At 40.2% G+C, this 15,196-nt stretch overlaps 1 protein-coding gene across 1 annotated transcript in view; it reads right to left on the bottom strand.

The window, feature by feature from the left end:
• LOC126237473 (kinesin-like protein KIF13A) overlaps window positions 1–15,196 on the bottom strand; it is a 218,073-nt gene that overhangs the window by 19,772 nt on the left and 183,105 nt on the right. Inside the window, exons 31-32 of the mRNA XM_049947615.1 lie at window positions 13,968–14,163; window positions 295–492 (exon numbers count right to left, since the gene is read on the bottom strand). Of these exons, the coding sequence (XP_049803572.1) occupies window positions 295–492; window positions 13,968–14,163 (394 nt within the window). The remainder of the gene's footprint in view (window positions 1–294; window positions 493–13,967; window positions 14,164–15,196) is intronic.

The raw sequence follows: 15,196 nt of genomic DNA, 5'->3' as shown, positions 1-15,196 counted from the left end.
ATGTATCAGTTTACTAGCATCACTTAATCTCAGTTGTCTTCTCCCTTGCAGTATCACTTACTATGAAGTAAGTAGAATGCACTTTATCATCATCTGTTTCTGCTCTTATCTTAAGTGTCTGATTCTCAAAGTTCAAACTTTTCTTGGAATTACAAGAACCACCACTGACCCTACTTCTGCAGACTATTTTGATTAAAAAAAGTTTCATGCAGACAAGAACAACAATCAAAAGATATTAACATGAAAATGTGGCAAATCATGGCCTTTTAACATGTATTTCAGAAAATTTATTACCTGTTGGGGCATCCAGAGCCACGCCTACCCATGTTCCTTGCGCAAATTCAGTTCCGCCTACATAGGCAACAACACCTGAAGAGTTATAGGGTCGAATAAGGACACTCTCACCTACTACAACCCATTCAGGTATGGGTGCATCTGAAATTCTGTTTAGATCACGACGTGATCCAAATGAACTTCCAGCATCACCATCATCTGTAACATAATGCAGGAGTTTCAATTAGACGTTATAAACAACCAAATATTACAAACTGCATCTCAAAAATAGAAAACAAAATCGATCATTTTTATGTTGTGCTGGTTAGATTCCAAGTTATTTATTATTATTTTTTCAGTTTATAGCTTTCAATTCTTTACTTTTGCCTCTAAGTATGTTTTCGAAATGATGTTTTAGTTTATATGGAGACAGAAGCAGTGTGCCTGCCAATTGCTACCATCTGGATTAGGGCTATCATACAAAATAATAATAATAATGTTATATCCTAGCCCGTAATGCCAACCGAGCCCGCTGCCAAAAAGGTTGGCAGCATCAAAGTCTGGACGCCGTCCGCATAAGCAGCGCCAGCGATACAGGAAATCGCCGCATGTCTGCGCGCGCCACCGCTGGCTTCTGGCTTCTTAAGCGCTGGAGTCGCGAGCACTAGGACAGTTCTGGATTCGCCGCTCAGTTGTATACTCGCCACCGCATTGTGTACCTGCTAGTCAGTTGTGTGTTCATCGCAGCAGAGTTGTTGTTTGTCGTCAGCCGACGCTGACCTAGCCGCTCCGACTTGAACTAGACAGATTTCTGTAGACCATGTTCACCACTGTGTTCTGTATCGTCGTTAATAAAGATAAGTACCGACTTTCATTTAATCCGAGTGTTTGGGTTTTCATCTTTCTGTTCACTGTTCCAGCGGACCGGTCGGCCCGCTATTAAAAATGTGGCGGTGACTTCGTAGGCCGTTTCTACAGCGAAGTGTTGTCGCTACGAAGGCCGTCACAAAAAATAATAATAATAATAATAATAATGAAGGAAAAACTGGTTTGAGAATTATGGAGAATGTACCCTTCAAGGGGAATGGTTCTGCAGTACACACTACAAATAGGTTATGTTGGTCATAACCTATTTGCTTGGCTTCTCTTTATCAAATGACAGAACCTTGGTAATATCCTTCAGGTCCTACAATAAAACACTCTGTTCCATTTCCATGCTCCTACCAATGACTGTGATTAGAAAAATCCTGAGACCACAGACCAGTGCTTGCCGACTTTCAAGGAAACCCTGCATCACCATATGTCTATTTCGCTAGGAGATTTCAATACCCACATTGGAAGCTAACATGAAAACTGAAAGATTACTGGAAGATATCCAGCCTGTGACACAATCAATGTCAAATGTTTAATCAGCCTATGCACTAACTATGGACTACTACTTGTGTCCAAGGCATTTAAACATCTACCGAGGAAGACCAAGATATATCGCAGCCCAAACAGCATATTGGGTGAGTTCCAGATCGACAACGTAGCAATAGACAGACAAAACCATTGCAGCATTATGAATGTTATGGTGATTAGAGGAACTAACTTCAATTCCAATTATTACCTATCACTGGTAAAAATGAATCTAAGGCATCTAAAAAGGACCAATAATACACCAGTGAAGAATAAGAAGATCCCCAGATTTGATTCACGAAACTTTAGTATGATAGTACTAGCTAACAAGAATGGCTGAACCAGAATACCAACAGGGTGAACACCTCTATACACCAGAATCAACTCAGAGATATCATAGTAACAACAGCTCAGGAGACATTCTCCAGCAGAGCTAAGAGGAATGAGCACAATTGGTGGTCCAGCAAGTGTGACGATGCTACAGATGCACAAGAATGATGTCAACTTACAAGCCTTTATTACACACAGGAAGCTCACAGTTAGCGTCATAGGAGGGGGCAAAGAGGAAGAACAGTGGACAATTTATTCAGCATGTGGAGGACAACCTTAAAGGGAAGAACCAGAGAACTATATAAGGGCTTCAAACAACAGAGAATGCAGTACATATTGCCTACTTTACATCTCCAGTGAGAAAATGGATCACTATGCACCAGTGATAGAAAATGGACTAAAACGGTAGCTGACTGCTTCTAGAAACTTCTAAGTGCCAAAGAATCCACTCAATAACTCCCAGTTAGAGAACCTACTAACCCCAACACCAAGCATATCCCTCTTCCCACGTACATAGGAAAGGAAAATGTCATACATCTCCTCAAAAACAACAAAGCCTCTGAGAAATATGGTATAGAGACATAAATGCTGAAATTAGCTGGAGGAAACATACACAAGCTTATACAGTACACACAGTAATCCTGGACACACAAGCTAGCAAAAAACTCTCAGATAACAGGACCTCAGCCATTATCCACCCAATTCGCAAAGCAGGAACAAATCTGATCCTGGTAACTACAGAAGAATATTGTTGCTTGCAGTCACATACAAAAGCTTTTCAAAGATCTTCAATGACACACGAGACAGCAGGACAAGGAGTTAGAGGAATACAGGTCCAGTATTGAACAAATACAAAACTTTGAGACCACCATGTTATACAGCAAGAAATAAGCCAGGCAGTGGGTAGCTACCTTCGTAGACTTCCAAAAGGCATATGACTCTTTGGATAGAACCATGCTCTTTGGAATGTGAAAGGAACTAGGACTCAACAAAAAACTCAACAGATTGGTGCAAGTCACCCTGTGCAACACCAAATTGAAAGTAGAGTTTAGAGGACAACTCTCAGAGAGTTACCAGACCAATACAGGGGTAAGGCAAGGAGATGGTATTTCATGTATAATAAATGTATGCATCTTTGTGACTTAGGTATTACTCAGTGACAAAAGCATGCTGTAATTTTTTATTCTTAAATACTGTAACTCGGATCAGCATTCAACATATAGTTCTGCTGACTGTTAGTGCTGGAAGCTTCCAGTATATGCATTACACCTCAGCTGATCACAAAGCCATTTTGTTTGCAGGTGAAAAAGTATGTTTGAATTCTGCTAATGCCACTAAATTTGGAAGGCTGACTAACTGAAGATAAGATGTTATATAAAAGTTATATATGGAGACCATTGTGTGCAAGAGTTAAATGTTACAAAAAAAAATTTTCAGTATAATGTAATTGGATAGATAAAAAATCTACTCACCAAGCAGTGGCAGGGGAACACACATATCAAAAAAGGTTTTATGTATGCATGCTTTCAGAGCCAGTGACTCCTTCTTCTTTAACCTACTGAGTATAGACTGGGATATCTATGGATTCATTGTGGGAGGTGCAGACAGACAGTCATGCGAAATAGTTTTGAGCGCGTTTTCTGAAACCTGTCTTGAGCAGCTAGCTCAGCAGCCCACACAGTGGTAATATCTTAGACCTTTTCACTACAAAAAGGCCAGGGATTAGTGATCATGAAGTCATTATAGCAACTATAATTACCAAAGTTAATAAATCAGTAAAGAAGGCTAGGAGAGTGTTTCTGCTAGATAGAGCAGATAAGCAGTTATTACCATCTCACTTAGACAATGAATTGGCATCACTTAGTTTCAGTAAGATGGATGTAGAGAAATTATGGGCAAACTTTAAGAATTTTAAGAAGATTATAAATCATGGTCTGGAGAGTTATGTGCCTCGTACGTAGATAAAAGATGGAAAAGATCCACCATAGTTTAATAACTAAATTCAAAGGATACTGAGGAAGCAGAGGCTGCTGCACTCTCAGTTCAAAAGGGAACACACAAATGACAACAAGCGAAGGTTAGTAGAGACTTGTTCATCTGTGAATACATCTATGCGCAAAGCATACAACTACCACCATCACATTTTAACAAAAGATCTGACAGAGTATCCTAGAAAATTTTCGTTTTATGTAAAATCGCTAAGTGGGTCTAAGACTTCCATCCAGTCCCTTGTCGACCAGCCTGGTGTGGCAGTTCACAAAAGCAAAACACAAGCCAAAGTTTTAAATTTCACATTCAAGAAATCATATACACAGCAGAATCAGACAAACATACCTCTATGCGCAAAGCATACAACTACCACCATCACACTTTAACAAAAGATCTGACAGAGTATCCTAGAAAATTTTCATTTTATGTAAAATCGCTAAGTGGGTCTAAGGCTTCCATCCAGTCCCTTGTCGACCAGCCTGGTGTGGCAGTTCACAAAAGCAAAACACAAGCCAAAGTTTTAAATTTCACATTCAAGAAATCATTCACACAGCAGAATCAGACAAACATATCATCATTTGACCATCAGACAGACTCCCATATGGACGATATAGTGGTAAGCATACCTGGTGTAGAGAAACAACTGAAATATTTGAAAGCAAATAAATCATTAGCTCCAGATGGAATCCCAGGTCAGTTTTACAAAGAGAACTCTACAGGATTGGGCCCTTACATAGCTTGCAGTTACTGTGAATCTCTCACCCAGCATGAAGTCCCAAGCGACTGGAAAAAAAGTGCATGTGACTCCACTGTATACGAAGGGTAAAAGAATGGACCCACAAAATTACAGGCCAATATCCCTAATTTCTGTTTGCTGTAGGTTGGAAATTTTCTCCACTCGTTGACTGAGTATTGTGTTGTCCTCATCATCATTTCAACCTCATCATCGATCACAAGTTGCCCAATGTGGGGCCAACTGAATCAAGACTTGCGCTTCGCGGCCGAACCCAAATGGGACCTCCCGGCCAGCAATGCCATACGATGATTTCATTTTTTCACATGATATAATGCGAAGTATGGATGAAGGGTAACAAGCAGATCCCATATTTCTAGATTTCCAGAAAGCATTTGACACGGTGCCCCATTGCAGGCTGTTAATGAAGGTATGAGAAAATGAAATAAGTTCACAGATATGAGAGTGCCTCAAAGACTTCTTAAATAATAGAACCCAGTATGTTGTCCTCATTGGTAGGTGTTCATCAGAGACAAGGGTGGCCCATGGAAGTGTGATACAACTGCTGTTGTTATCTCTCTCTCTCTCTCTCTCTCTCTCTCTCTCTCTTTTCTCTCTCTCTCTCAAAGAGAGGATATATTGAAGGACAAGTTCCCCTCTCCAGAGTTCTGATAGGTTGGTGTCAGTGGGAAGTATCCAGATAACCCGGACGGTGTAACACTGTGCCAAGATGTGCTGGCCATGCACCAAGGCATGTTTAGCCATAGGGTGATCCTCATTACCAACAAACACTGTCTGCCTGTGTTCGTTCATGTGAATGGACAGTTTGTTGCTGGTCATTCCCACATAGAAGGCTTCACAGCGTAGGTAGGTCAGTTGGTAAGTCACGTGGGTGCTTTCACACGTGGCTCTGCCTTTGATCGTGTACACCTTCCGAGTTACAGGACTGGAGTAGGTGGTGGTGGGAGGGTGCATGGTACAGGTTTTACACCAGGGGCGGTTACAAGGGTAGGAGCCAGAGGGTAGGGAAGGTCGTTTGGGGATTTCATAGGGGTGAACTAAGAGGTTACGAAGGTTAGGTGGATGGCGGAAAGACACTCTTGGTGGAGTGGGGAGGATTTCATGAAGGATGGATCTCATTTCAGGGCAGGATTTGAGGAAGTTGTATTTCTGCAGGAGAGCCACATTCAGAGTCTGATCCAGTGCCGGAAAGTATCCTGTCACAAGTGGGGCACTTTTGGGGTTCTTCTGTGGGAGGTTCTGGGTTTGAGGGGATGAGGAAGTGGTTCTGGTAATTTGCTTCTGTACCAAGTCGGGAGGGTAGTTGTGGGATGCGAAAGCTGTTTTCAGGTTGTTGGTGTAATGGTTCAGGGATTCAGGACTGGAGCAGATTTATTTGTCACGAAAACCTAAGCTGTAGGGAAGGGACCGTTTGATATGGAATGGGTGGCAGCTGTCATAATGGAGGTACTGTTGCTTGTTGGTGGGTTTGATGTGGACGGATGTGGACGGATGTGTGAAGCTGGCCATTGGACAGATGGAGGTCAACGTCAAGGAAAGTGGCATGGGATTTGGAGTAACACCAGGTGAATCTGATGGAACCGAAGGAGTTGAGGTTGGAGAGGAAATTCTGGAGTTCTTCTTCACTGTGAGTCCAGATCATGAAGATGTCATCAATAAATCTGTACCAAACTTTGGGTTGGCAGGCCTAGGTGACCGAGAAGACTTCCTCTAAGAGACCCATAAATAGGTTGGCGTATGAGGGGGCCATCATGGTACCCATGGCTGTTCCCTTTAATGGTTGGTATGTCTGTGATTCAAAAGTGAAGAAGTTGTGAGTTAGGATGAAGCTGGCTAAGGTAATGAGGAAAGAGGCTTTAGGTACGGTGGCAGGTGATTGGCGTGAAAGGAAGTGCTCCATCGCAGCGAGGCCCTGGACGTGCGGGGTATTTGTGTATAGGGAAGTGGCATCAATGGTTACAAGGATGGTTTCCGGGGCTAACAGATTGAGTAAGGATTCCACGCGTTCGAGAAAGTGGTTGGTGTCTTTGATGAAATATGGGAGACTGCATGTAATGGGATGAAGGTAGGCAGAGATACGTTCTGTGGGGGCTTGGTAACCAGCTACAATGGGGCGGCCAGGATCTTTGGGTTTGTGAATTTTAGGAGGTAGGTAGAAGGTAGGAGTGTGGGGTATCGGTGAGGTCAGGAGGTTCCATCAGATTCACCTGGTCTTACTCCAAATCCCATGCCACTTTCCTCGACGTTGACCTCCATCTGTCCAATGGCCAGCTTCACACATCCGTCCACATCAAACCCACCAACAAGCAACAGTACCTCCATTATGAGAGCTGCCACCCATTCCATATCAAACGGTCCCTTCCCTACAGCTTAGGTTTTCGTGAAAAACGAATCTGCTCCAGTCCTGAATCCCTGAACCATTACACCAACAACCTGAAAACAGCTTTCGCATCCCACAACTACCCTCCCGACTTGGTACAGAAGCAAATTACCAGAACCACTTCCTCATCCCCTCAAACCCAGAACCTCCCACAGAAGAACCCCAAAAGTGCCCCACTTGTGACAGGATACTTTCCGGGACTGGATCAGACTCTGAATGTGGCTCTCCAGCAGGAATACAACTTCCTCAAATTCTGCCCTGAAATGAGATCCATCCTTCATGAAATCCTCCCCACTCCACCAAGAGTGTCTTTCCGCCGTCCACCTAACCTTCGTAACCTCTTAGTTCATCCCTATGAAATCCCCAAACCACCTTCCCTACCCTCTGGCACCTACCCTTGTAACCGCCCCTGGTGTAAAACCTGTCCCATGCACCCTCCCACCCCCATCTACTCCAGTCCTGTAACCCGGAAGGTGTACACGATCAAAGGCAGAGCCACGTGTGAAACCACCCATGTGATGTACCAACTGACCTGCCTACACTGTGAAGCCTTCTATGTGGGAATGACCAGCAATAAACTGTCCATTCGCATGAACAGACACAGGCAGACAGTGCTTGTTGGTAATGAGGATCACCCTGTGGCTAAACATACCTTGGTGCACGACCAGCACATCTTGGCACAGTATTACATCGTTCGGTTATCTGGATACTTCCCACTGACACCAACCTATCAGAACTCTGGAGTTGGGAACTTGCCCTCCAATATATCCTCTCTTCCTGTTACCCACCAGGCCTCAACCTCCGCTAATTTCAAATTGCCGCCCCTCATACATGACTTGTTACTAAACAATATCTTTGCCTCTGTACTTCCGCCTCAACTGACATCTCAAGTCTTTGCCTTTACATATGTCTGCTTGTGTCTGTATATGTGTGAATGGATATATGTGTGTGTGTGTGTGTGTGTGTGTGTGTGTGTGTGTGTGTGTGTGTGTGTGTGTGTGTGCGCGCGCACGTGCACGAGTGTATACCTGTCCCTTTTGCCCCCTAAGTTAAGTCTTTCTGCTCCTGGGATTGGAATGACTCCTTACCCTCTCCCTTAAAACCCACATCTTTTCGTCTTTCCCTCTCTTTCCCTCTTTCCTGATGAAGCAACCGTGGGCTGCGAAAGCTTGAATTTTGTGTGTGTATATATGATTTGGCGGACAGAGTGGGCAACCATCTGTGGTTGTTTGCTGATGATGCCATGGTGGTGTGCAGTACGGTGTCAAAGTTAAGTGGACTGTAGGATGATACAAAAGGACTTAGACAAAATTTCCAGTTAGTGTGATGCATGGGAGTTAGCCCTAAATGTGGAAAAATGTAAGTTAACATGGATGAGTAGGAATATCAAACCTGTAATGTTCAGATACAATATTACTAGTGTCCTGCTTGACAAAGTCAAGTCAATTAAATATCTGGGTATAATGTTGCAAGTCAATATGAGATGGAATAAGCATGTGAGAACTGTAGTAAGGAAGGTGAATGGTTGACTTCAGTTTATTGGGAGAATTTTAGGAAAGAGGTGTTCACCTTTAAAAGAGGCTGGTGTGGCTTATTCTTGAGTACTGCTGAAGTGTTTGGGATCCATAGCAGGTCAGACTGAAGGAAGACATCAAAGCAGTTCAGAGGCGAGCTGCTAGATTTGTCATCAGTAGGTTTGAACAATGTTACAGAGATGCTTCAGGATTTCAAATAGGAATCCCTGGAGGGAAGAGGTGACATTCTTCTCGAGAAACACTACTGAAAAATTTTGGGGGCCAGCATTTGAAGCTGACTGCTGAATGATTCTACTGCTGTCAACGTAAGTTGCACATAGGAACCACAAAGATTAGATACAGGAAATTAGGACTCATATGGAGGCATATAGGCGAATGGAACAGGAAAGTATATGACTAGTAGTGGTACAGGGTACCCTCTGCAACACACCATACAGTGGTTTGCGAACTATCTATGTAAATGTAGATAAAGAATAGGGGAGAAGGAAATGGACTGGAGAGGTTTAGGAAAAGGGTGAGGGTTCGTAAAAATCACCCAGAACCCTGGGTCAGGGGAGACTTACTGGATAGGATGAGAAGACAGACTCGGTGATTAGAAAAAGAAATAAGTTATTTCTTCAGATTAAAGGGCAGCACACTAACCTGCAGAAACGACTGTGGCAACTGAGACTGTAGAAAACAACCCTCATAAATGAATTTAGGGTCATCCTTGAATGGTTTAGTAGAAAAGACAAATTTTTATTTCACATTATAACTTTTTTTCCAAATAGAACATACAGTTTTTTCTCATACCACTGAACTTTTAAGTAAGTGTGCAACTTGTTCTTGCTCGCGTGGTTCCACTGAACACATATGTAAATAAGTAAATGCTTTCTATAATTACCTGGCTTAATATACTTAAGTTTGTTTCATTCTTATTTTCTTTCAATGGCTTTTAAGAAAATTAGAAAAATAAATCTCACAAAATTGGCAAACACTGTGACAAGTATTTTCCTGTGTACTGACAAAGGAAAACCCATAAAACTGTGCACATTTGTAGCAAAATTATGGCATAAGGAAACACTAGATCAGCCCATCTTTTTGAGAAATGAATTTAACTATACTTTCCCTGCCTTAGACTTCATGTTACAATTGTCCTGAGCTGTGGGGAGGGAAACTTTGTGACAACTAATATTCCATATTCTTTATGCCTTGTTACACATGAAAAATTATTGCCATCAAGAGTAAAGGATAAAGATTCCATATATGTGGATATTATATGTCAAATTACCTATTTGTACAAGTTGTCATACAGAAGATGCTATAAGTGTCACAAGGTTGCCCAATTTTAATGTTTCTGTCTCCCAGAAAAAATGGCCAAGAGACAGAGCAAATCTCTATCACCAAACACTGGACTAGGTATGGGGATCAAAACAGACAATCTAATGATACCACACCTGGCTTCTGCTGATGAATCAGTTTATTGGCAAATGTAATGCAAGAGGCTTTTATGCAACTCCAAACACTGCATTTAATAGCAGAGAAAGTTGATCTTTAGGTTAGCATTGGAAAGACTGAAATCATTACCAGTATTAAAGATACCCCACAAATTATGAGTCACCGTTACCACAAATATCAAGGGAGCCAAAACCGAGAAGTACCTAGGGGAATGGATGTCAGATGATCTCAGTGAAATGGTAGCTCCTGAAGAAAGTAAAATCAAACTGTATGGTGCTTGCAGAAAAATTTACACCTTGAAACATCTATTAATGAATGTAAAACTAAGACACTACCATGTGTACCAGTATGAAATGAGTGTTAAGATACAAATGTGTCGATAGGGAACATTTGTTGTGAACGAGCCTCAATTTTTTTTTTGTTTGGTTGGTATGACATCTGTCAAAGATAGTTAGTATACATCAAGTCATGGGACAAACAATATCATATGTTTTCATTGTGTTAACAATGTCGAATTTTGTACCAGAAAGTGACGATTTGCGGAAAGCATTAATTATTTGTTTTCATTTGAAAAAAAGTGCTGCAGAGTTGCATCGAATGCTTGTCGAGGCATATGGTGATCATGCTCTATCAGAAGCAACATGCAAAAAATAGTTTCAACGGTTCAGAAATAATGATTTTGATGTAAGACATGAAGAACGTGGAAGACCACCAAAAAAGTTATTGCAAGCAATATTGGATGAAGATGATACTTTGAGTCAGAAGCAAATGGCAACAACGCTAAATGTTGCACAACAAACAATTTATGACCGTTTGAAAGCTATGGGAAAGATCCAAAAATGTGGAAAATGGGTGCCACATGAATTGAATGAAAGACAGATAGAAAACCGAAAAACCATTTGTCAAATTTTGCTTCAAAGACATGAAAGAAAATCAATTTTGCATCAAATTGTTACTGGCAATGAAAAATGGATTTATTTTTAGAATCCTAAATGGGAAAAATCATGGATTAATCCGGGACAACCATCAACATCAACTGCAAAACCAGATCGATTTGGCAAGAAGACAATGCTCTGTGTTTGGTGGGATCAGAAAGGTGTGGTGTATCATGAGCTTCTAAAACCCAGTGAAACTGTGAATACAAATTGCTACAGACAACAAATGATCAATTTGAACTATGCATTGATCGAAAAAAGACCAGAATGGACCAGACGACATGGCAAAGTAATTTTTTTACATGACAATGCACCTGCACACAAAGCAAAACTGGTTCAGGATACAATCAAAACACTTGGCTGGGAGCTGCTACCCCACCCGCCGTATTCACCAGACTTGGCCCTTTCCAACTACCATTTCTTTTCATCAACGGGACACGCATTGGCTGAGGAACACTTCGATTCCTACGAAGAAGTCGAAAATTGGGTGTCTGAATGGTTTGCTTCAAAAGACGAACATTTCTATTGGCTTGGTGTCCACAAATTGCAGGAAGGTGGTCAAAAGGTATAGAAAGCAATGGTCAGTACTTTGAATAAAATATTTTTACTTTTCAATTCAAAATTAGTGTTTCATTTTCACAAAAAAACACTCATTTCATACCGGTACACCTGGTATAATACAGTAATCAGTCCATGAGTCCTCTTTGCAGCAGTGTGCCTATCCCTAATCAAGACTCAATCAAGACTCCCCAATAAGCAACCTCAAATTACAAGAAAACAAATTCTTGTGAAATATAGTGGGGTCAAGGATCCTACCAGATGGGAGACAATGGTACAAACCTAATCATGATCTCCACCAACACCAACAGAACCTTACCAATGCCATTAGAAGAAGACAACTAACTTTCTGCGGCCACCTGTATAGAAAGGACTCCCAAGTGCTGTCCTATAAGACCTTCAAAGTAACCATCAAGGGTAAATCTACTGGATTCCTGCAGATAAAGCAAATAGAGAAAGACCTTTCAGAACTTCGTATTAGCCAAGACTTAATCATTAACAGGGATGACTACCATTTAGCTATTGAAATCAAGTCATTGCCTTACAAAAGTTAATTGCAATGAGATCAGGAAATGGTCCGAGGAATGCATGATAAGAATTCAGCAGAAAAATGAAGAATACAGGGCTAACAGCAAAGCTCAAGGTACTAACAAGAAAACAGCTACTAAACTTCACCAAAGACAACAGAAGTGGCAGACAACAACAGCCCAGCAAAAACACAAGAACCATTGTCCACAGGTGGCCCAAAAGAGTTAAATAATAATAATAATAATAATAAAATATAATATATATTTTTCATCCCCTTTTAAACTCTCATTCTCAGGAGTAAGGGGGCAGGGAGAAAATATCAAGCAGTAAAGGCAGGGTGTTCATACATATGAGAAAAGCACATGCAGGGAAAAGTATATGTCATTGCTAACATTCAATCAACAGCACCACAAGGCACTATAATATCTCCCCTTTTGTCTTTGCTTTATTTTAATATGATTTTTATGTATGATGACACACTTGTGCATAATGTTCTCTTGCATATAAATTAATTAGGTTGTGTTGGTAATATTTATTGCATAGTGCCTATGTTCATCTGTCACATGAAATTAAGAAAAAAGAAGGAATTCACTTGTTTGATTCAAAAGAAATTTGACAGCTTGTGGCATGTAAAGCTCTCATGAAGACCTATTAAAAATAAAATTTAAGTTTATCTGACTTCACAACTGTCATTGATTTCATGATTTAATTGAGATCAAAAGTAGAGATTAAGCTTTGTATGAATTTTCAGTGCCACCTTCCAGAGATCACCGGTATAACTTCCCAGACAAGACACACACAAGGTCATGAACAAACAGCTATTTGAATACCTAAGAATGTTTTTAATTTCATAGGAACAGATGACTCAGGAGGTGATAGCACTTGAAAATAATTCTTATTTAACAATGAACTTTATGTTATTTTACTTGAAGCAGATACTCAGGAGACTGCTATTTTCCTTGCTCCTCTTTTCTTTTTTCAGTTCCCTGTAAATCACTATCTCTTACTGTCCCTTTTAATAATTTCTTGTGTGTTTTTCTCTGCATTCCATCCACATCCACCAACCCAACATCCTTCCTTCATCTTTTCACCATTTTTCTTTATCTCTTCTTTTAATCTGCACCCAATAATTCTTTAATGTTTTAGTATTCACCTCAGACCTATTGACTGTGTCATTTTTGAGTGTGAAATAGAAATTAAATTCTTAGTCTTGCAGCCCATTATTATTTTCTGTTTCTCTCCTGAAACAGGTTTCTCAAAACCAAAGTTTAAAATGGTGTTAACTGATAAAAGTGAGGATGCTGAATGAGCAGTATCCTACAGTTTTCCCTTTCCTGCACCTATGACAATAGCATCTCAAGAGAGAAGAAACCTGAATGTAGAAATCTGACAATAAAGTACGAGTAAGTATAATACAATACCATTAATATATCATTTATTCCAGTATTAATCACAGGCATACATAATGAGATTAAGACTGGAATAAATAGCTTATTACAGTCATTGTGCAATTTGCTCATTTGGGTACAGCAGCTATATAGTAAGTGATGGAATAAAATTATGCAGTGTAAAAAACCAGTTCTTAAGGAGTCCCAATACAAAATAAGAACTAGATGTACACCATCATCTGTATTTCTCATAGATAACATTGTTGTTGACCAAAGGCTAATGATTTGAGATTGAACTGGTGTCACAAACATGAGAGCTGAAGCTCAGGAATTATTGCTATTATTAGTATTACTAACTGTTTCTCAGATACGATATACCCATGGCATCAAACTAAATTTCGCACTCTTGTGGCAGCAATTTTCATGAACAATTTATGAGAGCAGCAAATTAAGACACTGTACCTTCATGTGGAAGTCTTTCTGAAGATGTGCTGTGTGGGCTTGACACTCCATTGTGTCCAAGTGCCAAGTTTTGGAGCCTCTGTTCCAATTTATAAGCAGCCTTGCTGTCAGACATTGCTGGACGGGCCATGGGAAAGGAAGCACGGTGCTGTGTTGAAACTGCATTCTTTGAAGTTGTTTTACGTCTTCTGACAACCTGTAATTGAAATGTATTTGGTTATTAAACATATTTAGTGCCATCTGCAGATTGTACAGTGTAGGTTCAACAGTGTAACTAATAAGAAAATAAATTCCACATCAAACTAAGTTCTCTATTTCTTCAGCAACAGCAGTTTGTTATTTTCAGGGGGCAATTCTACAGTTTCTAAAAGATTTGATGTTACAGCTGAGGACCCCATAAGCACTTGAATGAGAGTAAATTATGTAACGCAATAGAACACTCTTTATATTAATAATGTAATTTTGATCAAGTTCTTAAACAGACATTAAAAGTCACAAAATGAACTACTGTAAGATGAAAGTAATGGCACTATTACAATGCTTCTGTTAGTATTTGATGCCCCCAATTTGGAATCAATAATATTGACTAAACAAGTAAAAAATTGTTCTCAACTCAATCTTCGAAAATTTTAAAAAAAAGTTGCCATGGTATATGGTAATTCTTGAACAATGAATTTTGGACTGTAACATTCATATCACTTATACATACATATAATTTCATATTGTGCCTTTTCCTGTAATTTAAAAATATGCATAAAAGATAAAAAGTAGCGATGGGATCACATCTAAAATTCAAACTCTAGAGTACAAACAAGAGATATTGAAGCAGTATGTAATCAGAATCCATTAGAAGATTTGGTCAAGGAATCAGGAGACAAAAAATGAGGAATGATTTGAGAAAATGAATAATGCCCATTGAGAAGTAGTGGTGACAAGAAGCTGTTGTTACTGAGACACTACCATTGATGTTATAAGCTTACTGTCCTTGCTGGAAGGTGCCATGTATGATGCGAATACATCAGCATAGAGGGATACAAGCAATCGGCAGAAATATTGATGAAGTGCACAGATTTCACGGTGGTTAGTGTAACGGAACATACCACACATAAGCTGAAGTGAAATAGCAAAATATGACCACCAACAAGCCTCCTGATGTTCTTCACTTTATACTAAACAGGACCTTTCCTGGAAGTAAGTATATATTGATGTGATCATCAACATAATTTAAC

Source organism: Schistocerca nitens, chromosome 2 (genome assembly GCF_023898315.1).
Source record: "Schistocerca nitens isolate TAMUIC-IGC-003100 chromosome 2, iqSchNite1.1, whole genome shotgun sequence".
Lineage (NCBI taxonomy): Eukaryota > Metazoa > Arthropoda > Insecta > Orthoptera > Acrididae > Schistocerca > Schistocerca nitens.
Note: the sequence above shows the minus strand (reverse complement) of the source record. Positions and strands in the feature narration are given on the sequence as shown.